This window comes from Sceloporus occidentalis, unplaced genomic scaffold, assembly GCF_023333645.1.
Source record: "Sceloporus occidentalis isolate IW3139 unplaced genomic scaffold, rSceOcc1.0.p SCAF_1, whole genome shotgun sequence".
NCBI lineage: Eukaryota > Metazoa > Chordata > Lepidosauria > Squamata > Phrynosomatidae > Sceloporus > Sceloporus occidentalis.
This window is the reverse complement of record NW_028316981.1, coordinates 117,417,460-117,442,580: the sequence shown is the minus strand read 5'-3', so window position 1 is coordinate 117,442,580 and position 25,121 is coordinate 117,417,460. Positions and strand designations below refer to the sequence as shown.

General features: G+C 39.6%; 1 protein-coding gene across 3 annotated transcripts in view; it reads right to left on the bottom strand.

The window, feature by feature from the left end:
- LOC149321999 (EVI5-like protein) overlaps window positions 1-25,121 on the bottom strand; it is a 70,677-nt gene that overhangs the window by 35,724 nt on the left and 9,832 nt on the right. For all 3 annotated transcript variants that reach the window (XR_016281916.1, XM_089532732.1, XM_089532744.1), the window contains exons 2-7: window positions 13,589-13,818; window positions 5,222-5,411; window positions 3,746-3,970; window positions 3,477-3,551; window positions 718-843; window positions 422-565 (exon numbers count right to left, since the gene is read on the bottom strand). Coding sequence is in view for 2 of the 3 variants with exons in the window: in XM_089532732.1 (XP_089388858.1) it covers window positions 422-565; window positions 718-843; window positions 3,477-3,551; window positions 3,746-3,970; window positions 5,222-5,411; window positions 13,589-13,770 (942 nt within the window). In the remaining variant the exon portion in view is untranslated. The remainder of the gene's footprint in view (window positions 1-421; window positions 566-717; window positions 844-3,476; window positions 3,552-3,745; window positions 3,971-5,221; window positions 5,412-13,588; window positions 13,819-25,121) is intronic.

Genomic DNA, 25,121 nt, shown 5'->3' with positions numbered 1-25,121 from the left:
CTTAGGCCCCATACAGACAGGCCAAAATAAAGCTGCTTCGCGTCACTTTGTTTAAATGATGCATGCTTCCTAAGAGTCAGGAAGCTGTGCCAAAGCTGTGCTCTGGTCTTTAGGACTGTATCGTGGCTTTTGTGTGGCTTCCGGACTCTTAGGATGCATGCATCATTTAAACAGCATATCTCCAAAGTGACTTGAAGCAACTTTATTTTGGCCTGTCTGTATGGGGCCCTAGCTTCATTCCAATTTATTCTAAAATGTCTTTGACATGTGTACACTATACTTATGCAATCTCCATCTCATACCATACAATGGTGTGGAATGCGTAATTTTAAGAACAGCCACAATATTTCCTTGACTTGCTATGTAACTTCTCTTCTCCACATTATGTCCCCACTTGCATTTTAAATACCAAACATTTTACCTCATACATGAAGATGTCAAACACTCGAGTGGCCACAGATAGTGGAAAGGTGGTGAGGAAGAGGGTAAGAAACCAAGATGATGCATACATGGAAGTAAGGAAGCTTTGGGAACGGAAGTGGATATTCAGTTCAGGTAGTTGCTCCTAAAGAGACATAGAACACAACTCTTGAGACCAGTAAAACCCTAACATCACAGTTCTATGCCTAACTGCCCCGCAAAGCAGCAAGCTCTTGCACAGCTGTGTAAGCCAAGATCCAAATGCTTCTTGATAACACATCAGATGCAATATTTTACCTGCAGCATGTATTCAAACTGGTAGATGCAGAGTCCCAGCTCAGCCATAGTGGGTTTGAATAGTTCCCGTAACCTATACTCTTGCATCAGCCGTACAAACACACAGAAGGCCTCTTCTTCAGGCATCTAGAATCAGACAAGAGACTTGCATATGTCTTTGCAAAGCTTACTCAAGGATAAAACCAGAATGATCCTGTACTAAAAGCCAAAACCTGAAGAAGCTTTACACTAGTCTCATCAGGATGTCCATTTTAAAGAACCAACCAACCAACCAATCAGAAAGAGTACATGAAAGGACCATAAACTCTCTACTTGCAAAAGGTCCTACACTTATTGCATGGCATCCCATTACAGTGTGCAGAATCAGATTAGAGTCATCAGTTGTCTGAAGAAGTGGGCTGCAGTCCACAAAAACCTATGGTGAACTAAATTGGTTACTCTTAAAGATACCACAAGACTTTCTCAATCTTCCCCTCTTTTTGTCTAACTTTATTTAGAACAATGTTCAAGTTAAGCATTTACCACTACATTGCCACAGGAGTGTGCAAGGAGTCTTAGCTAAAAAGGATCTATTGAGCAAGAACACACTTTTAAAATATCTCTGGTACAAGCTGCTTGCAAAGACCAGCATCCATCACAGCACTAGTGTGTTGCTTCTAACATTAAAGGACTGTCCTCACCTCCCTTATGGAGGTCTCCATACTGCCCTGAAATCTGCTCTGGAGGGCTTCCTAGCCTTTCAGATAAGATGGATGGTGTGTGGAGGGAATCCTGACCCTCCCCACATTTGGTAGCTAGAACTGCTCCCATCAGTGGAATGATACTGTTAGAACCTGGTCAATACACAGAAATGTCAATTGATTGTATTAGTGTATTCAACTAATAGGAATAAAATTCAACTAATTTTATGTGATCTAGCGTGATCAAGGTAGTCTTCCTGCCAATGCTCCAAGGCAATCCTTTTACCTCAGAAACATCCCTTGAATCTTTGGTCTTCACAGTTGCCCCTTATATACCCCTTTTACACTTCCTTTTAAATGAATTATGTTTGGGGTCCCCAGTGCCTTTCTCTTATATGTGTTTAGTGTTTGGTAGAATGATATATGTGTTGTACTCTTGTCAATTCATTCAGCCAGTACTCCCTTTTGAAACAAGTGAACTTTACCTTTATTTACAAGCATATGGTATGTTAAGATTGTATCTTTTCAAGGTTGTTTCACAAATCATATGGTTACAGTAGTCACAGTACTTTAACAGTTGCAAGTTGTTTCTTATTCAGTTACCTCACTGAACTCCTTTAAAAATAAACTGTTTCTTGTTTCCTTTAAACACCTTCTTTTACACCATTAAACTGCTTTCCTTTTAACAGAATTATGAATTTTGTTAAGGTCCTCTGGCCTGAATCCCAAAAGTCAACTCTCAGAATGGAACTGCTCTGAACTGATTTTTAAACTGACCCACATATCTCTCACTCTGACTGGCTCCTCCCCTTTTATAGTCATTCTTCCCACATCAGCCCCTCCTTTACAGCCAGCCTGAACCATGATTGGCTGTTGGGGAAATCAACTCTGCCTAGTGACTCACCACAACTAGTTACAGAGTTGCTCTTTCCTTGAATAGTTGTTCCTCCACATTTGCTGAGGTTAGGAGTGAAGGACCCTATGAATGTGGAAAATCCACAAACTCAAAAAAACAAAACACAAAACCATTCTTTTTACCTAAGAGAACATCTCTCTAGGAATCTCCAGGTCCTCCAGTGCAACTCGGTGGTCAACATCTGTCGGAATTTGATCAGAGAATCATGCTGGAGGACTTACAAATGGCTAGAGAAGTATTTTCTCTGTTAAGTTCTAAGTCCTCCAGCAAAACTCTATGGTCAATTTCTGGTAGTTATGCTGGAGGACCTAGAGATTCCTAGACAGAACATATTAATTAAAACCACAAATAATTAAATCCACAAAAGTCAAAGCCACAAACATGGAGGGCCAACTGTATAATGTTAGGGTTTCTCAGGAAGTTGTTACTCTTGCCTAAGCCACCATATTGGTTTTCACTTGCAGCAATACCACAAAAGTTGTGCCTGATTATAGGTTCATTAGTAATGATTATAGATTCCTTAGAATCTTTTCTGAGTCAAAGTCTAAGAAATGCCTATTGTATGTTATATTGACATATGAATGATACCACACCTAGCACAGTTCAATTCAAAATACACAGTCTTATTCTTCTTTGAAGCATCTGAGGTTAGATATACTTGCCACTAAAAACTTGATGACTATGGGCCTGTGCAGACTGCCCCTAAGGGGCAGCTGCACCGGATTAGGGCTGTGGCAACCACACAGCATGGCCCCCCAAAGCGGCTCCTTTTTGCGCCCGGGAAAGGGTGTGACAGCCACAGAGCTGCGACTTTAAGGCACTCCTTTGGTGCTGCGTCATGTGGACACAGCGCCAGAGGAACACCATGACGCCGTGCAGAGCTGCACACAGAATCATGCTGCCCTGGGGATGGAGTTGGGGTATGCATCATGTGGACGCCATGCTCTGATTCCGCCCCCAGGCTGGCCTTTATAGCCAGTCTGCTTAGGATCTATGTTGCCAGTCTTGCACAGTAGCCCACACTAATAATACAATTCAAGCAACTTGATTATGAATGTTATAATGAACCTATGGCAATAATTTCTCAGAAAAGTTGCCTAGAAATTTCTGAGTAATGATGAACACCTGAACACAGACAAACATCTATCTCTTATTACACACACCTGCATGAGAAGTAATCCCACAATGAATGCGCTGCCTTGGCAGTACCCAACCTCACGGTCGACTAGAGAGTAAGCCTGAAAGAGATGGAAATTTAGGCAAGAGAAAACTTAAACCCATTTGCTCAGAGCTCAGTAACACAGCCATCAAGTGCATTTACTGAGCCACATAAGTTAAAAACATTAAATACTATGTCTCTGTTTACACACAAAGAAACAAACAGTGGATGTTACTTTCCAAAGCAAGTTTATTATCAGGGCCTCTTACTTGCCTTCATGACATTGAAGAGGACCTCTTGGCCCAGACTGTCCTGTCCCTTAAAGAACTCATGCTCAGGATATGTCCTAGCAATGTCCCTCCTGATCAGCTTTTCACAAGGAGAAGACATCTTCAGCAACTCTGAATATTGATTCTTCACAGGCATATCAGTGGCACTGCACAGAAGCTGCCAAACAATGGCTCGGAAGTGATGGGGAATTCCTTTCCTTATGAGCTCCTATATTAAAATAAAGCATGAAAAATTCCAAGTGACTTTAAACATGAGAACTCCAGAGTCCACTTTATATCACAAGGCAATTGCTAATTTAGCCTTTGTCATGCTCTAAGAAGATGCTGAGTTCATTCTATTATGATTGTAACAAAAATTTTATAGAATCAGAAATCAGCTTCTAATTGGGAAGTCAGCTTAGTATTTTTTTTTTTAAAAAAAAGCTCTGAATTCTCTTTTACTGAGGATTGCCTTTAAGATTAGAATCAAAGAATGTAAGTTTTCAATATTTTAACCAGCCAGCTATTAGGGCAAAATCCTTGTTTCTCATCCAGTTCCCTGGCCTTACCTCTATACCAGGCCTGCACAACTTGGCAGTAGGTAAGGGCCAAAATTAAAATAGGCTAAACTTCTTCAGGCCACAGGTTTTAATTAAATATTAATTAATTAATAATTCTAATTAATATTAGAATTTATTAATATTCATTCCCTCCTCCTCTGCCTGGCGCTCTCCTCAAGAAAAAGCTGAACTGCAGTGGAGCTTTTCCTGTCCTCCTCCTCCTCCACCTGGACTTCTCCTTGGGAGAAGGCTGAATGAAGGAGGAGCCTTGAGGGGTGAGCATTTACTCTTCTTCTTCCTCTGCCACCTAGCCTTGCCAGGAGAAAGCTGGGCAAGGGAAGAGCCTAGCAGGGTAAGTGTTTGTCCATCCTCCTCCACCTGGCCTTCTCCTTAGGGGAAAGCTGAGCAGTGGAGGAGCCTTGCAGGATAAGTGTTTGCCTGTCCTCCTCCTCTTTCTCCTCAGGAGAAAACCAGGTGGCAGAGGAGCCTTGCAGGGTGAGCGTTCGCCCTTCCTCCTCCTCTCCTCCTCAGGAGAAGGCTAAGTGGCAGAGAAACCTTGAAGCCATTGCACATCCCTACAAGCCACCCAAAATCCTTTGGTGGGCCACATGCAGTCCCTGGGTCATATGTCATTCAGGTTTGCTCTATACTATTGAATCACAATTTCCAATTCTATCTTTTGTAAGGTTTCACATAGATAAATGACTACAGAAACAATCTCTTTCCGTTCAACATTTGTCATTGATCAAAAATGCATCTGCTTCTTCTCATCTGCTATCAACTGTACAGTTACAACTGTAATGTATGGAAACAGAACTGGAAAATAGATTGGTAGTCCAATCAAGCATAACTTGTAGAAAATGGGAATAAGTCCATGTCACCTCAGCTATGGCCATCACCAGACACACCCTTTCTCTCACCTTGAGCAGTTTTTCCTTCTTTTTCCGCCATTCTTCCCATTCATTGACAATCCTCCCCCACAGGATCCAGGTATCCTCTTCAAGATGGCTCAAATTGGATGAGGCAGAAGAACTGGAGACCAAAGAGGACCCACTGTTCCTTCGTGAGCCATTCATGGAGCGCAGTGACTTGGAATCTGCTTCCAGAAGCCTGGAAAATGTCATCTACAATCAATAACATCCTTACTAGGCCAACAATGACATTGACCTTTAGACTTGTGTAGGTTACCCCAACACCTATTGAAGGTGCCACAGAGGTAGGTCTCTCCTGCTTCTTCAGCTGACAAACAAATTTCACACCCATACAGTTATAAGCAGAGAGCTGCCAAATAAAATGAAATAAATGTTCCCTTGTACCCAAACTTTGTGTCATGCCAACACTTTTGGAGGCGCTTTGTCCAATACTGTAAGTACTAGCAAGACATTAATACACATATATATGTATAATTCACAGCATATTATACATACTCATACTCAATAGTGTACATTTCCACAGTTGCAAAACTTTGATGAATTGGAGGGAAAAGTTATTACATATTGTAATGACTGGGCCACCAGTTATTTGAGGACGCCTCTCAAACCACAAAGGGTTAAGCTGGGGGGAGGTACATGCTAATAAGAGCTCACATCACATGCTAATGAGAAGTTACATCATAGCTCACCTAAGGCCCAACTGGCCAATCAGTAGAGCAGGACCGGGTTTTCCAAGAACCTTCCACCAGAGGTTTTTAAAAGGCCTCTGAGGCCATGTGGTCTATCGTCTTTTGTTTTGGAAGCCCAGCTGTCGAGCCTGTGCCAAAAGGGAGGCTTAAGGGATGCAAGTTGAGCTAGGCAATGACAGCCAGCTCCTTGCATCCAAAAACCCATCAAGGACTGCAGAACCCATCTCTGTGTGAGTAGCTTAGGAAATGTGTTAGTTAGTGCGTCTAGGTTTTGTTATGTTGATCCTTTGACTTGCCTGAAATGAGCATCTTGTAACTATGCATTCTGTACCTGCAAGGCAAGGAGGCCTTGCATGAATGATATCTCATTGCTCTATTCTGTCTACTTAGAATAAATACCTTTCTTTAAAAGTATCTGCTGTCTCTGTACTCCTATACACGTGCCTTAGCTCGGTTGTGCTTGCTTAGGTTAGCAAGGGAAGGAACATAAGTCCTTAGCATGCATGTGCCACCACTGGAGATGGTGTGGGCTTGCCATCCGCGAATGATCAAAACTGCAAATGGCAAACCACAGACACTGAGGGACAACTGTATATTAAAGTGGAAAATATAGTTTGGGCAGAAAGAAACACAAATTTACCACTTTACTTTATCTTTAATTTTTGTTGCAAATGCTGAACTCTAAGAAATCTTTTTTTTCCATTTTGTGATAAATAGCAAAAAAAAATGCCATCAGTATAATGGCAACACCAAGGAAAAGAGATTATGGATTCTCAAATTAGTCTTCTCCATATGTCAAGCACAAATAGTAAGCACTCATTTTCAGAAAATGAGGTGATGAAAAAGGGAATTGCCAAGAGTCTCTACATGAAACCTTATCTAATTAGTGTTCTTTTCTCAGCTATTACTATGAATATTTTCTGTTTTTTGGAACCTTTATTTTAGTCATTGTCATGAACGTCTAAAACAGAAGGCTTCCTCAAAGCAGAACAAGCTTCTCTCTACCCTTTCACGTGTCTATTTCATGGTGTAGCATACTTCCAAATACAGACCAGTTTCTTTTACATGTGGTACAAGATGGATGAATGTGAAGCAAGCAAGCAAGAGGAATTAGATGCTATGTCATGCAAAAGCCTTGCCAACATGTTGCAGAAAAGATATGCTTGACAGAATCCTATAACACATTCCTGGATCAACTGAAAGGCACTTTCTTAGGTATGTTCAGAAATCACCTTAAAGGTGTAAAGGTCAGCCAGCAATATATGAGCAACATGTAAGGGGGCTGGATTTCATGGTCCTTGTAGTCTCTTCCAGCTCTATGATTCTAGTAGACTGTCAACTTCTTTTTCTTTTCCTCCTCCTCTCCCTTTCCCTCCCCCCCACCTCCCCTTATGCCTCACTGTTATCAATATCTCATTTCCTTCTGTAAAACTGGGACTCAAAGCAACTCATGATTTAAAAGACAATGCAATGTAAAACATACCAAAAATGAGTGACCAACATTAAAACAGAATTAAACTATTACAAGATCACAACAAATCACACAATAAATGAATAAAATACAGTTTTAAAAAAATTAAAAAGGTCTTACATTCAGCTAAAACAATACAGCACCCCATAGCCCATTCTTTAAAAACTTTGTTTTAAAAACCTTTTTTAAATAAAATAAGGCTAAAAAGGAGGGGGTTATTCTCGCCTCCCAAGGAAGGGAGCAATTTCTGAGAAGGGCCTGCCTCACATGCACACCAACCATGCTTATGATAGTGGTGGGACGGAGAGAAGGACCTCTCCTGGTGATTTCAGAGACTGGGCCAGCCAATACAGGGAAATAATAATAATAATAATAATAATAATAATAACAATAATAGGATTTATTTATATGGCACCCAAACACTGGGAATCCAGGCAGCTTACAACAGAGGGGATAATAGACGGGGGATAACAGACGGTTCCCTGCCCTCAGGCTTACAATCTAAAAAGACACAACACAAAAGGAGAAGGGAATGGTGAGGGGATCAGGTCCAGCAATCTTCTCTCCCTCTGAGGCCTGGACCAAGGCAGATGGACTGGAGGGAGGGCTCTGCTTCTTCAGGCTAGCCAAATCCTGGCCCGTTACAGATGTGCCTTAAACTATGGAATCAGTCCGTACTAGGGTTAAAAAGGGGCGTCGCTTCTGGACGCCCCTAACCCTAGTACGGACTGAGTCCGTACAAAATGGCGGCGCCCCTTCCACATGGGGGCCGCCATGACGACATCACGAACGTGCCACCTCCAAACAGGGTGGCGCGAACGTGATGTTGTCGCACTGCGCGAGGGCGCTTAGTGCGCCCTTTCGGCAGAGCAGGAAGGAGCTCCGAAACGGAGCTCCTTCCTGGTTTGCATTGCTGTCGCACCCATGTGAAGGCTGCGCCAGCGACGCAAATCAGAAAGGGGCTGAGTGGCCCCTTTCTGAGAGTCCCCGCCGCCGTTGGGGTGTCCTTGGGGCTTGAAGCCCCAAGGACACCTCCTTCCAGGCCGCGGGGAAGCGGCCTTTTGCCGCTTCCCCACGGCCTGGAAAACGGCGGATCAGGGCCTCAGAGGCTGCCGTTCTGGCAGCTGAGGCCCCGATCCGGCGGGGAAAGGGCCGGTTACAGGCCGCACCAAAAGGGCGGTCTGTAACGCACCACAGTCTGCCAAAGAGTCTGGACCTGAACCATATATAGTTTTATAATCTTCTTAGATAAGGAATACTCAGAAGAGGTTTTGCCATTTACTTCTTCTAAAATATGGTATGCATTAGTGATCACTCATCCAAGTCCTAACCAGGGCTGACCATGCTTAGCAATCAGACAGGATCTGGTGCCATTAGGGTATTTAAGCCCTATGAACAACTTAGCTTAAAAAATTCTTCACAATCTAAAGGTATTTCATAATCATCATCCATATATTTCTCTTTAAAAAAAGCCTAGGGAAACAGGAAAAACCCAGTTTCCCCCCTAATTTTCTCATATCTCCACAAGTAAGGCAATTAAAAAAAATCCCCAGAAGTAAAAGTGGAATGGATGAATTCACAAAGTCACTATAATGCATGCAAAACATAAACAGGACTTGCTTGTCTGTTTATAAAATACAAATCATTCAGTGGTGTAGGAGAGGAGACGAAAGGACATAACTCACTCCTTGATTTACTAAATCTCCCTTTATCTGGGAAGAGTACAGGATACTAATTTGCTCCATGTCCCAAGTGTATCAAAGGTTCACTCCCACCTCTAAATTTAAATCCTTTTGTTAAAATAAAGGTGGTGTGTGTTCAACCACAGAACTAAAGAATTTGATCAAATTCTAATTTAATGGTTTTTAACAAATAATTTTCAAGGGAATACTCTTGCTGGATCAACTATATATCAACTGGCTATTTTCCTACATTTAATGTATTCTGCACAGTCATTCATTTTTGTACACTTATACACAAATAATAATAACAACTTGTTTTCTATTCTCAGCTCAGCAGAATTTGATTCCACAGATTATAACAGAAGTTCTGCTTTCTCATCAGCAAAGTATTCATGGCATTTTATCCACTTCACACTTCTGATCATCACAGTCATGATAAAAGTGGCCAGGTAAATCAAATTGCTTTGGAATCAACAAAATAGCTATTACAAATACTTCAAAGGAACAGCCAAGTAACAAGATACCCAAGGCCCTTATCACATGAGCAAAATTTGAAGTTATCCCAGGGTCAATGTGAAGGCAATGTGAAGACAATGCAGGGGCAATCATGGGGTTTCAAGTTTGTTTATCACACAGCACCAAATGTAATCAGGAGCCATCCTAAACACAATCAGGGGTCATTCCAGGGTCATTCCAGGATTAGGTAAATTGGGGGAAAAAGAGGATTTACCCAACCCTGGAATGACCCTGGTATGACCCCCGACTGTGTTTAAGATGGCTCCTGATTGAAACCCTATGATTGCCCCTGCATTCCCTTCACATTGACCCTGGGATAACTTCAAATTTTGCTTGTGTAATAAAGGCCCAAAAATCACTGTTTACTCTATTCAATTATTGGTGGCTACCATTATCACTGTAATAATAATCTGATGTTACAATGCCACCTTATGGCCATTCAGAAAATCAAGCAGGACATAGAATAGAAGGAGCCCAGAGCTACTGAAACTGCAGCTCTACAGTCATTGACATGATCTGAGCAGTTATCACATCCATGAACAAAAAAACCTAAAAGGTAAATTAAGCAGAGTTATAATTACTTATTTATTTAGTCTACCTGCTTACTTCTTTGAAATTATCTACAGTGGGCCCTTGGTATCCACTGAGATGTGGTTCCAGGACCTCCTGTGGATACCAAATTCCATAGATACTCAAATCCCATTATATACAGTGTCCCTTATATAAAATCAAGGTGTACTTTTGGGATTTTTAAAAAACATTTTCAAGCCATGGATGATAGAATCCATGGATGCAGAATCCACAAATACGGAGAATTAAAGTTAGTTCCTCCCCTAGCCCCATGCAGAGAAACTGCTATTTGTTGATGTGTGCCTTCAAGCCATTTCTGACAGAAAGGAGAATCTAAGGAGAATCTATAACAGGGTTTCTTGGTAAGATTTATTCAGAGGTTCCCCTTGACTGAGAGACTAACTTGCCCAATGTCATGCAATGGGCTTCCATGGTGGAGTGGGAATTCAAACTCTGGGCTCCAAGTGTAATCCAGCCCTCAAACCACTACACCACACTGGCTCTAAACTGCTATAAGCACTGACATTTGAACAATATAAGGACTAATAGGTGCTTACTGTCTGTTAGGACGTCTTACTCAAAATCTTTCTTGAAAAACTCACATTACAGTCAGTCCTCCATACCCATGGATTCTTTATCCACAGATTCAACCATCACAGCTAAAACTTCCAAGAAGCAAAACTTGATTTTTGCCATCTCATCCAAGTACTAACAAGAGCTGACTTGGTCAGTGTATATAACGGGACTTGAACATCCATGATTTTTGGTATCCATGGGAGGTCCTGATACCAAATCCCAGTGGTTAGCAAGGGCCCATTGCATTAGATCTAGCAGGAACATTAACAAAGCGGGTGAAAGGATACAGGCAGAAACCAGCAAATCATTCATTTGGTGTTACAGAACTGTTTGCTATTTGTATTTTTAGACTTCAGAAAACACTTTAATATATGTTTGGGTAAAACATTTGAACAACAGGATACAGATTTCAGCTTTAGTATTCAAAAAGATTACTTTTTAAATAAATTAGTATATATGCCTATATTTAGTCCACTCATCCATCAAATGGAGATAGGCTGTTACCAAAGTTGATCAGATAGACTTTCAGTTTTCATATCAAACTATTCACTTATGTATTTCTTTATGAGAGCCAGAACATATAGTAGTTTGGGCACTGGACTGGGATTTTGGGATTCAGCCATTGAAATCCACTGGTTGACATTGAGCAACTCACACTCTTCTAGCCTCAGAGGAAAGCAAGGCAAACTCCCTCTGAATAAAACATGTTAAGTAAACCCCAGAATAGGGGTCCTCTTGTGTGTGTTTTCCCCTTCAAGTTATCTGTCAATTTATGGCAACCCCATGAATTTTGTAGAGTTTTATTAGGAAAGAGATACTCAGAGGTGGTTTTGCCAGTTCCTTCCTCTGAAACATAGCCCACAGCACCTGGTATTCATTGCTGGTCTCTCATCCAAGTATTAACAAGAGCTGACCCTGCTTAGCTTCCAAGATTAGACAGGATCTGGTGCTTTTAGGTTACCATATATACTCGACTATAAGTTGACCTCATGTATAAGTCGAGGGCAGGTTTTGGGGCCAAAATTATGGATTTTGATATGATCCGTGGATAAGTCGGGGGTAAAACTTAGGGGTATGTAACAAAGGATGTAAAGGATGATGCAAAGGAAAATGATGCCGAAGAACTTAGAAAATTCTGTCAGGTATAACTGTTTGTGTTCATTCTAAAGGCTGGATGGATGAGAGAGCAGAGGGGATCCATGCTTCTTTTTGGCGCTCCCATGATGGACTAAGCTCTTGCCTTTTAACACTCTGTTTAGAGAAAAGGGATGGCTCATATATATATATATATATTAGAGTTCAGGTACAGTACTTACATTGACTCGTGGAAAAGCCGACCCAGGTTTGTTTTCTGGGTCAATTTTTTTTACTAAAATTATACATGAGCATATACAGTCGGCCCTTCTTATACACGGATTCAAGCATACACAGTTTGAAAATGTTCCAAAAAAGTATAAACTTACCTTGATTTTCCATTTTTTATAAGGGACACCATTTTGCTATGTCATTGTATTTATTGGGACTTGAGCATACACGGATTTTGTTATACACGGGGGATCTTGGAACTAAACCACAGCGTATAACAAGGGTCCACTGTACAGTATTTGGGTATTTACTGTGTATACTTTACTTGTGTACAAGCTGACCTCATGTATAAGTTGGGGGAAGGTTTTAGGGCCAAAATCATGGAATTTTTTTTAATTTTTTTTTTTTTTTTGGTCTCTTGGATAAATTGAGGATAAAACATACAGGTATGCAACAAAGGATGTAAAGGGGAAAACGCACTTCCTTCCCTCCCTCTCCTTCTCTGGACCTCTCCTGACCACCTAACACCACTTCCCTGGTGCCAGAGGATAAGATTTTAACATCGGATTGGGAAGGGAAGGAAGTGGAGGGTAATGGGGTGTTTGATGGGGAAAGAAGGTTCTGACATTGGATTGGGAAGGAAGAGTTAAATGGGGTGTTTGGTGGGGAGAGAGATCCAGAAGAGGAGGAGGACAGGGAAAGGTTTCAACATTGGACTGAGAAGAGAATCACCTCTTTCACACACATACACACACTCCTGCCTGGACTGCTCTTTCAGAAATCACTGCCGAGGCACATGGTGTTGTGCCTCTCTCAGGACTTTTTTTAACTAGCATTACTGTATTGACCCTTATATAAGTTGACCCAGGATTTTAGGGTAAAATTTTGGGCATAAATTTTTCAATTTATACAGTAGTCCCTCCTAGTTTTCAGACTTCCCATTCGTGGTCTTGAATTTATTTATTTTATTATTTATTTATTTATGGTTTTTATACCCAGCCCTTCAGCCCTAAAGGCTATCAGAGCAGCTTACAATTATTATTTTTAATTAAAAGGCTCCCTGCCCTCAAGCTTACAATATAAAAAAAAAAATTCCATGGACAGGAAGCCAGGAGGGACAAAAAGGTGTGCGTAGGACCGTGTGGTCATTATAGCCAATGGAGCTTGGATATTTGTGGTTTTTCTGATTCACTGGGGGGAGGACCGGATCCCCTGTGAACTGGGAGGGACAACTGTAGTTGAGTATGTATGGTATGCTTTTAGAGTCACCTTAGGAACAGCATAAATAAGAAATGACTTTATGGTACACAACAACAATTCCTGCTTGGCAATGTGTGGGACTAGATTGCTCTTGTGGTCCCTTCTAACTCTATGATTCTATTATTAGAAAGATTCCATTTGAAAAATGGTTTACAACTCTGGATTAGCATTTTAGTTTCATCTTCTCTGATATACGATCAATGTAGCTTATGCCAGGTTCAGAGACATTACTATTTATTGGCTTTAAACAGCAATATAGCAGTAGTGAAAGCTGAGAATTTCTCACCTGTTTTGTTCTTCTAGCTTTGCTAATAGTTCCAACTCATCAGGGCTCAGGTTCTCACAATCAGAAGTAGGAGAGCAAGCAGGCATAGAGTTGACAGAAGAGAGTCCTTCATGGGAAGAAGAATCAGGGCTGATAGCTGGGCTTGCCATCTCAGGCAGTTTGAGAGTAACAGGGATGTTCATTAAAAAAAAAATCCTCAGATACAGTTTCCAGAAAAGTCAAAGTATCATCTGAAAGTGGAAAACAGAGCTCTTAAAGCAACAGCCAGTTCTCTTTTACATCAATTCTCTCATCAATGGTCTCCTGAAAACTGCCATGATAGATCAGACCAAGAGATCTTTAACTGCTGCTAGCGATTAAACAGAACATGAAGCCTTTTCCCAAATTCCTAAGATATGAGGGTGGCTCTCTGGTGAATTCCCTGTCTGCAGAGAATGGACTGGCATTAGTTTATACCATATATATTTCTGCAAGCCTTCAGAGCACAGTGAAAACTAATTGTTCTTTAACTCTGCTGTTAGTTTATTTTATAGTATTTGTTGTAATTCTAAAAATACAAATAAAATCACAGATTAACATTTAATGTTGCTTCATTTTATTGCTAGCTGCCCTGTCTCCTTCAGAGTGAGGAATACTGGGCCTCACAGCCTACTAAAAGCTTCCCAAAAGCATCTGACTGGTCTTTGTGGAATCAGAATGCTGACAGACCTATAGCCCAATCAGGTACAGCTCCTCTTAGTTTCTTAAAAACAGAAATATGGCCCTGAGATGTACCTATAGATAAAAGAGTTGCTAGTCTGCTAAATCTTCCACAGTTCAACCAACACAGAAGAAAGCATTGCACATTCTCATCTAAATATGCACAAAGCTTTCCATATCCAATTGATGGACTACAATGGGAACATAATATATGGTAGATAAGACAGATCTTTGATCTGGTTGAACACAGCTCTTATATTCTGAAGTTTACTTCTCACCATTTAATAAAAAGGAGATACACATATTTACATTCAATGTCATTTCTGAAGATAAAATGCTACAATGATATTTCATCAGCACTTCATTTCTGAAGTGTTTACTTTGGCACTCAATACTCGACAGCTCATCACCTTAATTTGAACACAAGTAGGAATTTACAGATCTCACGGCAAGTTAAACTCTGCTTTCTGAAAAACACAAACTGAGTAGGCAGTATATTACTTGCCACAAATTAACTCCACTCAAGATAATTACATATATGGACAGAGTTGATGCTTTGCATCTGCTTGTTTTAGTAAGGGACAAACAATCTGAATTTACTCATCAAGCTTCTAAATTACAGTAATACCTATATATTTTAAAACAAGAAAACGAGATGGAGGCAAATGCAGTGTGAACCACGCTCCACTGTCAAATCAATCCATCAATTCAGATTGCAAACTGATTTATTTGTAAGTGGGAATGAGAACTTATTTTCACTAAGAAGCAAATGCTGTAATATTGCTGTATATGCTTGACTGTAAGTCAACTTCATGTATAAGTCGAGGGCAGGTTGTGGGGCCAAAATTAAGGATTTTTACATGACCCATGAATACTGTAAGTCGAGTGTAAAACTTAGCGGCATCCATAAAGGATGAAGTAAAGCAAAACAATGGCAAAAAGTTTACAAAATTCCAGCAGGCATGTTTGTGCTCACATTAAAGGCTGGATGGATGAGAGAATAGTTGAGGGGTCAGTGATTCCAGGAGAGATTATGCTTTTGCCTTTCTCCAGGTGATGTTTCCCTTTTAAAATAACAGTTAAAGTACAGTATCTACACTCACCCATGGATAAGTCGACTCAGTTTTTTTGGGTCAATTTTTTGACCAAAATTTCTAGACTTATACATGAGTACATATAGCAGGCCTGGTAGAAGCAAACCAATTCAAGACTGTTATCAAGAGATGACAGTTTCCAATGTAAGATTAAGGGCAAAAATATGAATTCCAGGAAAAAAATAGTTGTGAACAATGTAAAATCCAGACATCTCCATTTCAAAAACAAAACAAAAACCATACACAAGCTTGAGCTTTACAGGACCTGTAAATTCTTCATTCCTAACAAAAGACCTTCACAGATGAATTGCACTAACCATGACAGACTGTACAAACCAGACAGGCAGGATATCGACAGGACTACCTTGCACTTGCAAAAGTGAGCTTTGGTGAACTAGTACTTTTTTAATACGACAACAATACAAATAATTTACTTAAAAGTTATATAGGGAGACCAGGAGAAGAAGTTATGATTAATGTTTTATTCAGGATATTTATTTGCTCCAATATATAGTGGGCCTTGTACATTTGCTGGGGTTAGTGGCACAAGACCTTTGTGAAAGTGAGAAAACTACAAATAAAAAACCTCTATGTTTTTAGCTGAGAAAACACCTCTCTAGGAATCTCTAGGTCCTGCAGCACAACTCTATGGTCAACATCTGCCAGAAGGTGATAACAGAATCACACTGGAAGACCTACAATGCCTAGAGAAGGGTTTTCTCTAGTAATCTCTAAGTCCTACTATGCAACTTCCAGTAGAGTTATGCTGGAGGACCTAGAGATTGCTAGAGAGAACATATTAATCAAATCCTCAAATAATCAAATCCACAAAAGTCAAATCAGCAAATGTGGAGGGCTGACAGTATAGTTTCAAATCTCTCTCCCTGCCCCCGATACATACTGCCATATCTTGTAAACATTTTGGAGCAACAAGGCCTCAAAACAAATCAGTTTTTAACTGGACATTTCAAAGAATACAAACATGATGAATTCCTGGTTCAACAGCAAGATGACATCTGCGGGAGAAGAACTTTCAAGATGCAACAGATCAGCTGTATATGAAAACTAGGCTGATGTTTATTGATTTCCCTACATCACATCTTGTGTTCTCTCAGACTGCAAATGCACCACTGACCTTCCTATCAATAGCAACAAACACTTTACTTTGAAGCTAACAAAGAATTCAGACTCAAGGACAAGTCCTTTTGTGAAAAAGCTTCTAACACTTTCTAATAGAGAGGTCAGACCACTTTTCCTTAGTATACTAAGCAGTTCTGTCAAACTCACAGGACTTAATTAAGTTGCCTTTTGCACAGAACCTAAAAATAAGTAAAGTAATATCCTGAAGGAGTTTGTTCAGCCATCCTCACTTCATGCTCTTTTTAAATTCCTTGCAAATCTTTTTGAATATATTGGCTTCGATGCGCATTGCAGTTACAGATTTGTAACCTGGAGTTACAGATCTGTAATCATTCCCAGTGCCACATGGCTTGGTGGAGGGACCTGCTTGTGTGAATATCCCTCCAAAGAACACCGATAACATACAGTACTGAGAAAATGCAAGCCTGTGACTAACATCATCATTTTATAATTTTCCTCCAGTATGATTCTTAACACCTTTGCTTGATGAAGAAGCCAGTGGAACTACAAAAGCGTGCATCATGTATTTTGTGCAAAGGTATTACTGCTTTGTGGATTTTCAATTGTACTTTGCTCCACATTCAGTAAGACTATGTAGAACTTTAAGATTATATAAATGCCCCTCCCATCAACCTGCCCCCCGATCAGGTGAAGCAAGTCTGTTCATCTACTGATTGAGGTGCACAGAGAATGACATTTTCAACCCTCTACCACCAGCGAGTGAGGCTGCAATAAGCAGAACTCCTGTCAAACATCCTTGTCACAGCCTTCTTTGCTGGCTGGAAAAGGCTGGGAACATCGTCCTTGTACCCCAATCAGCAGCTAACTGACCTTTACCCAATCCAGCTGCTGGCTGTTAAGGGAGGTCAGGCCATGAGACGTTACTTAGTTACTTGTACATAACTAAATAACCAATGTAGAATATTGGCAGATATTTCTAGTTATGTAATGAAAAACCGTAACAATGACATCTCACTCACTCAGCTCAACATTTTCACAATGGTACAGTCACCTCTTTGTATTCGCGGATGAGAAAAATGCAGGACCTCAAGTCCTGCTGTCCCCAATGGCAGAATGACATGTTCATGGCTACTGGCGTGGGCGCGTGCATGTCTCCATTGGGAACAATGCTTTGAGACAGCTTTGAAGCATTAGCAACATTCATGGAGGATGAATTTCTCGGTGGTTTTATGGAACCTCCATGTTCAGAAGCAGTATGCCACCAAATACAGTGGAACAGCAGCAGGAGAGGGCTATCTTCTTGCACAGTCTCCCCTGGATCACTGTAGGACAGTTAAGAAGCTGGATTGGATGGACTTTTAACCTGATCAAACAAGGCTCTTAAATTACATTAGTTCTTAAACCTTTTCTAACTACTGCTATCTGGCACTTTTAAAGAATTACTTTTACCAAACAATGAAGCTGAAACAATTTATCACAATTCAGTGAAAAGGCAAAAATGAAGTTGAAAACAGAACGGAATGTGCCATACTTCTCTTTCTTGCCTAGTTCTTCCTGCTTCTGATTCTCTTCTTTCTTTCTCTGAGAATCTTGGTATATATTCAACAGAAGGTGAATCAAAGGACAACCTCAGTAACTTCCTTCTGTCCTATGCCACCGGGAAGTGTTGTGCTTGAAGCACCATTGAGTCTAAGAGAAAGAAGCTTTTGCAGTTAAGTCTTAAGTTTGTGATACAAGATCCCTGAGCACATTATTGCCACAACAGGAAGCAGAGCTGGTTCACAGTATTGCAGTTCTCTTCCAATGTCCCTTTCATTAAAGCAGAGACCATCAATATGTTTTGGACTACACCTTGTATTAGCAAGAGGCATGATTTAACACACCAGGTATCAGGCAATCTTTCCCATGTCATGATGATTAAATTAAAATTTTAATATGGATTTATACACTCCTCTCCTACTTTGGACTCATTGTGCTTAAGTACATGGGATCAGATGACATAATTTTTGCTGAAGGTGTGTGCATACGTGTACAGACGTAACATGAGTATTACACCTTCAATGGCAGCAAAATGTGTGCTAGTTTGGTGTGTGATCCAAGTGATGTTCCGAACTGAACACTAGGTATGTGGACATGCTGAAAGAAATTAGTTTCTACGTACTCAGTTCCTACAAGGGGAGGGTATGGTAATTAACAGGAGCTGGCAAACTGTCTAAAACAAATAAAAAACTCTAGTATGGGAGACACACATACAAACACAAACTGAAATCCTTGCTAGCTTGGCATTGTTGATTCTTTCATCATGATATGATTTTATGTTGAAATATCATTTGCCCAACTGCAGTATCAACTTAACACCTCTGTAAAGGTTTCTAAGACAGCAGCTGTATTTACAACCGCTCCAAAACAAAATCTAATTTAACTATGCAAAGGGATCTTGTAGCACTTTTCAGACTAACTGAAAGAAAGAAGTTGGTAGCATGAGCTTTTGTAGACTTGCATTTGAGGAAGGCTCAAGTCTACAAAAGCTCCTGCTGCCAACTTCTTTCTTTCAGTTAGTCTCAAAGGTGCCACAAGATCTCTCTACACAGTGATTCTTTAGAGTAACAGGGCTATGTTTCTGAATTCTAGATCCACTCAGTTCATTATTTATATTAAATTCATAATTTAATAACAATGACAGGGGAAAGATTGCCTGATAGCTGATGTGTTAAATAATGCCTCTTGCTAACGCAAAGTGTAGTCCAAAACATGTCGAGGGTCTCCATTATAATAATAATAATAATAATAATAATAATAATAAAATATTTATTTGTATTCCACCTCTCCCATTTGAGGATTGAAGGATACAGCAAGGAAAATTTCAAATACAAGTCACAGAAAAAATAAGGAAACATTTCCCCAAAAAACCCCACCCTTCCACCCTCCCTCTCATCAATACAAAATAATAACAATAAAAACATTTAACTGGAATAACATCAGTTAAAACAGATCATCAAGCAGTGATAGCAATATGACAATAATGAGCAATAATAAAAGGGTCTTTGGAGGAAAACTGCAATACTGTGAACCAGCTCTGCTCCCTGATGTGGCAATAATGTACAAATGGATGTTGTAGCACCTCTTGAGACTTAACTGCAAAAACTTCTTTCTCTCAGACTCAAAGGTGCTACAAGATCCCTTAGCATATTGAGGCCTGGTACACACGGGCTCCTTGTGGCATGGCAGCGCCAATTCTAGGGTTCCGGAGTACGCAGCAACCGCACGCTCTGGTACCCTAGAATGTGCCACTGACACCATCAAGCTGGCATTCCATCTACACGGCGGCCACCATGATGACATCACTTCCAGGAAGTGATGTCATGGCAGTGCCCTTTCTGTTTTATGGCGCCGCAAAAAAGAAGCCGCTTAGAGTGGCTTCTTTTTGGTAGTGTGTTGGTGCTGCATGGTGCAGCTGCTGCGGCACTGACAAGGGGGAAAGACGGGCAGCACGGAGCTGCCCATCTGTACCACACCTGATATATTCCATACAAACATGGCTGTGTATTTGAATTGTACCTCTTTGGCAACAGTAGAATCATAGGATCATAGAGTTGGGAGAGACCGCAAGGGCCATCCAGTCCAACCCCCTGCCATGCAGGAAATCTAAATCAAAGCATCCCCGACATATGGCCATCCAGCCTCTGTTTAAAGACCTCTAAGGAAGGAGACTGCACTACACTCCGAGGGAATGCGTTCCACTGTTGAACAGCCATTACTGTCAGGAAGTGCCTCCTAATGTTGAGGTGGAATCTCTTTTCCTGTAGCTTGCATCCACTGCTCCGGGTCCTAACCTCTGTAGCTGCAGAGTATGTAAGCTGTTAGGGGCAAGAAAGTCTTCCAAATAAAGAAGGCCTTTCTCTTTGCTGAACAGGAATGGAACCAAGTTGCACAAATTCATGCAGCATACTGAATTTTCCAGACTAAGATGGTTATATATTTGAATTCTTTTTAAAATTTATTTAGTTTTTATTGAGAAATTTAAAAGATATACATATAACATAAACCAAATACTTAACACCTTAAAGAAGTTATCTATCCGTTAAGCAAGTATAAAATAAATTCCATTCTGTCCTGATTTGTATCTCATATTAGCTTGTACTTAGTTCTTCCAAAACTTTACTATATGACTTCAAATAATAAACTTTGTAATGTCCCAGACATCTTTAGTATTATTACTTACTTCTTCCTCATTTCTCATTTATTTAGACAGCTCATTATAAACTTAGGACTTTATCTCGGTATATATTTCCCTATGTTTTTTCTAAACATAGAAAACTAACGGTTGGAGGGTAAACTTTCTCCAACTTCCTCCGTCTATAACTACCGAAGAGAAATTTCTATATCCACCTGAGATTAAAAAAAATTGCTTTCTCTTGTGTCTTTACTTGTTGTTTACTACTGCTTATTAACTCTTTTATATAAAGTATTTCCTCCTTTTTCTACCTTTATCCTTTCTACACCAAAATACAGAGGTTGAAATTTATAAATCAATAGCAATAAAGCATACATAACTTTCAAACAGAACACAATCTTAATTCTTCTGCTTTAGTACTATTTCCTCCAGTAACACAAAAAGTTTCAAAAAGGATCATAGTCGATATTCCATTGTTGTTTTATATAATTAAGTACATTATTCCAGTCCTTTGAGATTTTCTTTGTATTTTGTCTACACAAGATTTTCGTCAGTTTGTCAGCTTCAACTGCTTCAAGCAGTTTTTTTGCCCATTCTTCTATCTCAGGTGTTTTCAGCTGCTTCCAAGCTTGCGCCAGAGTCATTCTAGCTGTCGATATTAAATAGAAAATCATTCTACCATGTGTTTTTTCCAAATCTTTCTCTACAATATTTAACAAAAACAATTCTGGAGTGAATTTTAAATTTATATTTAACAATTTAGACATTTCCATATGGATCAATTTCCAATATTTTTTAACTTCTACACATGTCCACCACAAATGAAAGAACGTTCCCTTTTCTTTACCGCATTTCCAACACCGATCAGAATTCTTTTTAGAGATTTTATGTAATTTTTCTGGAGTGATGTACCATCTAAAAAATACTTCATAGTAATTCTCCCTTATTGCTTGGCTAGCGGTATATCTCAGCCTATTATTCCAGGTGGTTTCCCACTGTTCAAAGTCGATAGAACATCCAATATTTCTAGACCATTGTACCATGTTATCTTTAACCACATCTTTTTCCATTTCATATTTTAACATGATTTTATACAACTTAGATAACAAAGGCCCAATACTCTTACTTAATAAGGAACTCAGTTTGGATTCATTTGTGTCTATCCCAATATTTCTATTGTCCATATAATATCTTTGTTTTAGCTGCCAGTAAAGGAACCAACTACATTGTAGGCCATCTTCCCTAATCTGTTCTAAGGTTTTTAAACTAGTTTGCATCCCCTCCTGTTTCAACAAGTTTTTGTATGTTAACCTCATTTAACCATGGGTCACTTTTATACAAGGCTTCATGTGGTGATGTCCAAATAGGTATACCTTCACTTATATACCTTTTATATTTATTCCAAACTTGTAGGAGGGGCTTTTTTATACAGTGGTTATTGACTGCTCTGTTAGATTTTTCTTTCCCATACATAGGGTTGCCATATCCCGCCGGGGGGCGGGACAACCTCGGTTTGGGTGGTGCCATCCCGGTCCCGGTCCGGCGCCCAAACGGGGACGGCCCCGCCCACCGCGGCCACCTCAGCCCCCGCGGCGGCTCCAAGGCCTTGCTGAGGCCTGGGAAGGCTCTCCGCAGTTGGAGCTCCAGCCGCGGAGACACTCCCTCCCGGGCCCCAGCGAGGCCTTGGAGGTGGCTCTGCGGTCGGAGCTCCGACCGCGGGGTCCTCCAAGGCCTCCGCAAGGCCAGGCAGGAGGAGGAGGCCGCTTCCCACCGCGGCGATCGTCGCGATGAGGGGCGGCCCCCGCCTCCTTCCCGGCCTGGGAGCCGGCCGAGGCTTCCTCCCAGTCCGGTAGGAGGAGGAGAAGTTTTAAAAATGTAGGACCTTTTTTTAAATTTCCTAGCCAGGAATTTTTTTTTTTAAAAAAAGTCCTACATTTTCAAAACTTGTCCTACATTTGTCCCGGTTTGGAGGTCCTCAATTATGGCAACCCTACCCATACATAAAGCATGAAGACCAAATTTTAGATCTACCCTCAATAAGACTTTCTCTTTTAGCTGAACCCACTCTTTAAATAAGGTTAGACATGTCACTTCGTAGTATATTTTCAGGTTTGGAAGTGACAATCCACCTCTTTTCTGAGCATCCTGAAGGTATCTAAGTTTAATTCTGGTTTTTTTCCCATTCCAGATGAAGTCCGCCAAGTCTCTATTCCAGTCCTTAAAGGGTTTATTATTTGTTAATATTGGTAGGTGTGGAAATAAAAATAAGATTTTAGGTAGGGTCATCATCTTGAATGTAGATATTCTCCCAAGCATTGATAGGTTTAGATTTTTCCATTTCTTCAACTGTAGCTTGATTTTTGTCCACACCTTCTTATAGTTGTTTTGAAATAATTCTGAATTTTTATTAGTGACTTCAATACCCAGATATCTGACCTTTTTTACAATTTTGAGGCTTGTTTATTGTTCAAGTAACGCCTTTTCTTTATCGTCTAGGTTTTTAGTCAAAATGACTGTCTTGTCCATATTTATTTTTAAACCTGTCATTTTACTAAACTGTGCAAATTTTTCCAAAAGCAAATTAACATCATCAGAAGGTTTACTTAAAGAGATTACAATATCGTCAGCAAATGCAAATCAATTAAATCAAAAAATTACACAACAAGTAGCTGAAAGGGTGAAATATACAAAACAACATTACTTCAAACATGCCAATAAATCAGGTAAATGACTGGCATATAAAATTAAAAAACAAAGAGAAAACAAAACTATAATTAAACTGAAAGAGAAAGGTAAAGAACATATTCACCCTAAGCAAATTAGAAGAATAGTTACAAATTATTATAAAAACCTTTATAAAGCAGAAGAATTAACTGAAATTAAAGAAAAAGAAATAAAAGAATTTATAAAAAGCGGGAAAATAAACAAATTCACGGCAGAACAGAGAGAGATAATGAATGCTCCAATTACAAAGGATGAAGTAAGGGTGGCAATTAAGAAATTAAAAGAAAACAAAGCTCCAGGACCAGATGGGCTGACAGCTAAATATTATAAAACTTTTGCAGAAGAAATAATAACACCTTTATATCATACCATAAAAGAAATAGAAATGGGAAGATACCCGCAAACTTGGTGCAATGCATTGATTTCTCTAATACCAAAAGAAAACAGAGATAGTGAAGTGATTGACAACTACAGACCAATTTCCCTTTTAAACCTGGATTATAAAATTTTTGTTTCAATATTGGCCGATAGATTGAAGCAAACCTTATCACAGTGGATACACGAAGATCAAGCAGGATTTCTTCCAGATCGGCAGATTAAAAACAATACCAGAATTCTAATGAATATAATTGAATATCACGAATTGTATAAGGAGAAAAAATTGGGTATTATATTGCTTGACTTAGAGAAGGCATTTGATAATGCCAACTGGTTTTTTTTGAAAGAGGTGTTGAAACAGAGTGAAATTGGAGACAAATTTGCAAAATGGGTCAATATAATTTATAAAAATCAATATGCACAAATAGTAATCAACGGTGAGAGATCGGCAAGCTGTAAAATAGATAAAGGGACAAGGCAAGGTTGCCCTTTGTCCCCACTCCTATTTATAATGATGATGGAAGTTATATTTAAAAAAATTAGAGAAGATGATCAAATTAAAGGAGTACAGATTAAAAACTATCAGTTCATTAAGAGCTTTTGCAGATGACATTGTATTATTTGTAGATAATCCCACTAATTGTATTTTGAGAATTGAGGCAACTCTGGAAAAAGCATGTGAGATGGCAGGATTTAAAATCAATAAACAGAAGAGTTGCATTTTGACAAAAAAATGTTTCCAAAACAGAAGAAAAAGAATTAGAGGGGGAAACGGATCTAAAAATTGTAAAAAAAGCTAAATATTTAGGTATTACTATTACAAGTAAAAATTCTGACCTAATAGAAAATAATTATACTACAACATGGGAAAAAGTGAGAAATAATCTAAAAAAGTGGAAAAGGTTACAAATATCACTACTAGGAAGGATAGCATTAATAAAAATGTATGTGCTCCCGAAGATGAATTTTCTTTTTCAGACCATTCCAGTCATAACATCTAGCAAAATATTCAAATTGTGGCATAAGGATATTCAAGATTTTATCTGGCAAGGAAAGAAATCTAGAATTAAAATAACTTATTTGCAAGATCAAAGGGAGAGAGGTGGGTTAGGGCTACCTAACCTACAATTGTATTACAGCGCATGTGCCCTAACATGGATAAAAGAATGGATAAACTTAAATGATGAAGAACTGTTGGTGTTAGAAGGAATTAAATTAGAAAATGGTTGGCATGCTTACCTATGTTATGAAAGGAAAGACCTTAAAGAATGGAACAAACACATAATAAGGAGAACTTTAATTAAGATCTGGGAAAAATATAAAAAGTTTTGGTATACTGGAATACCGAGATGGACTTCGGTCC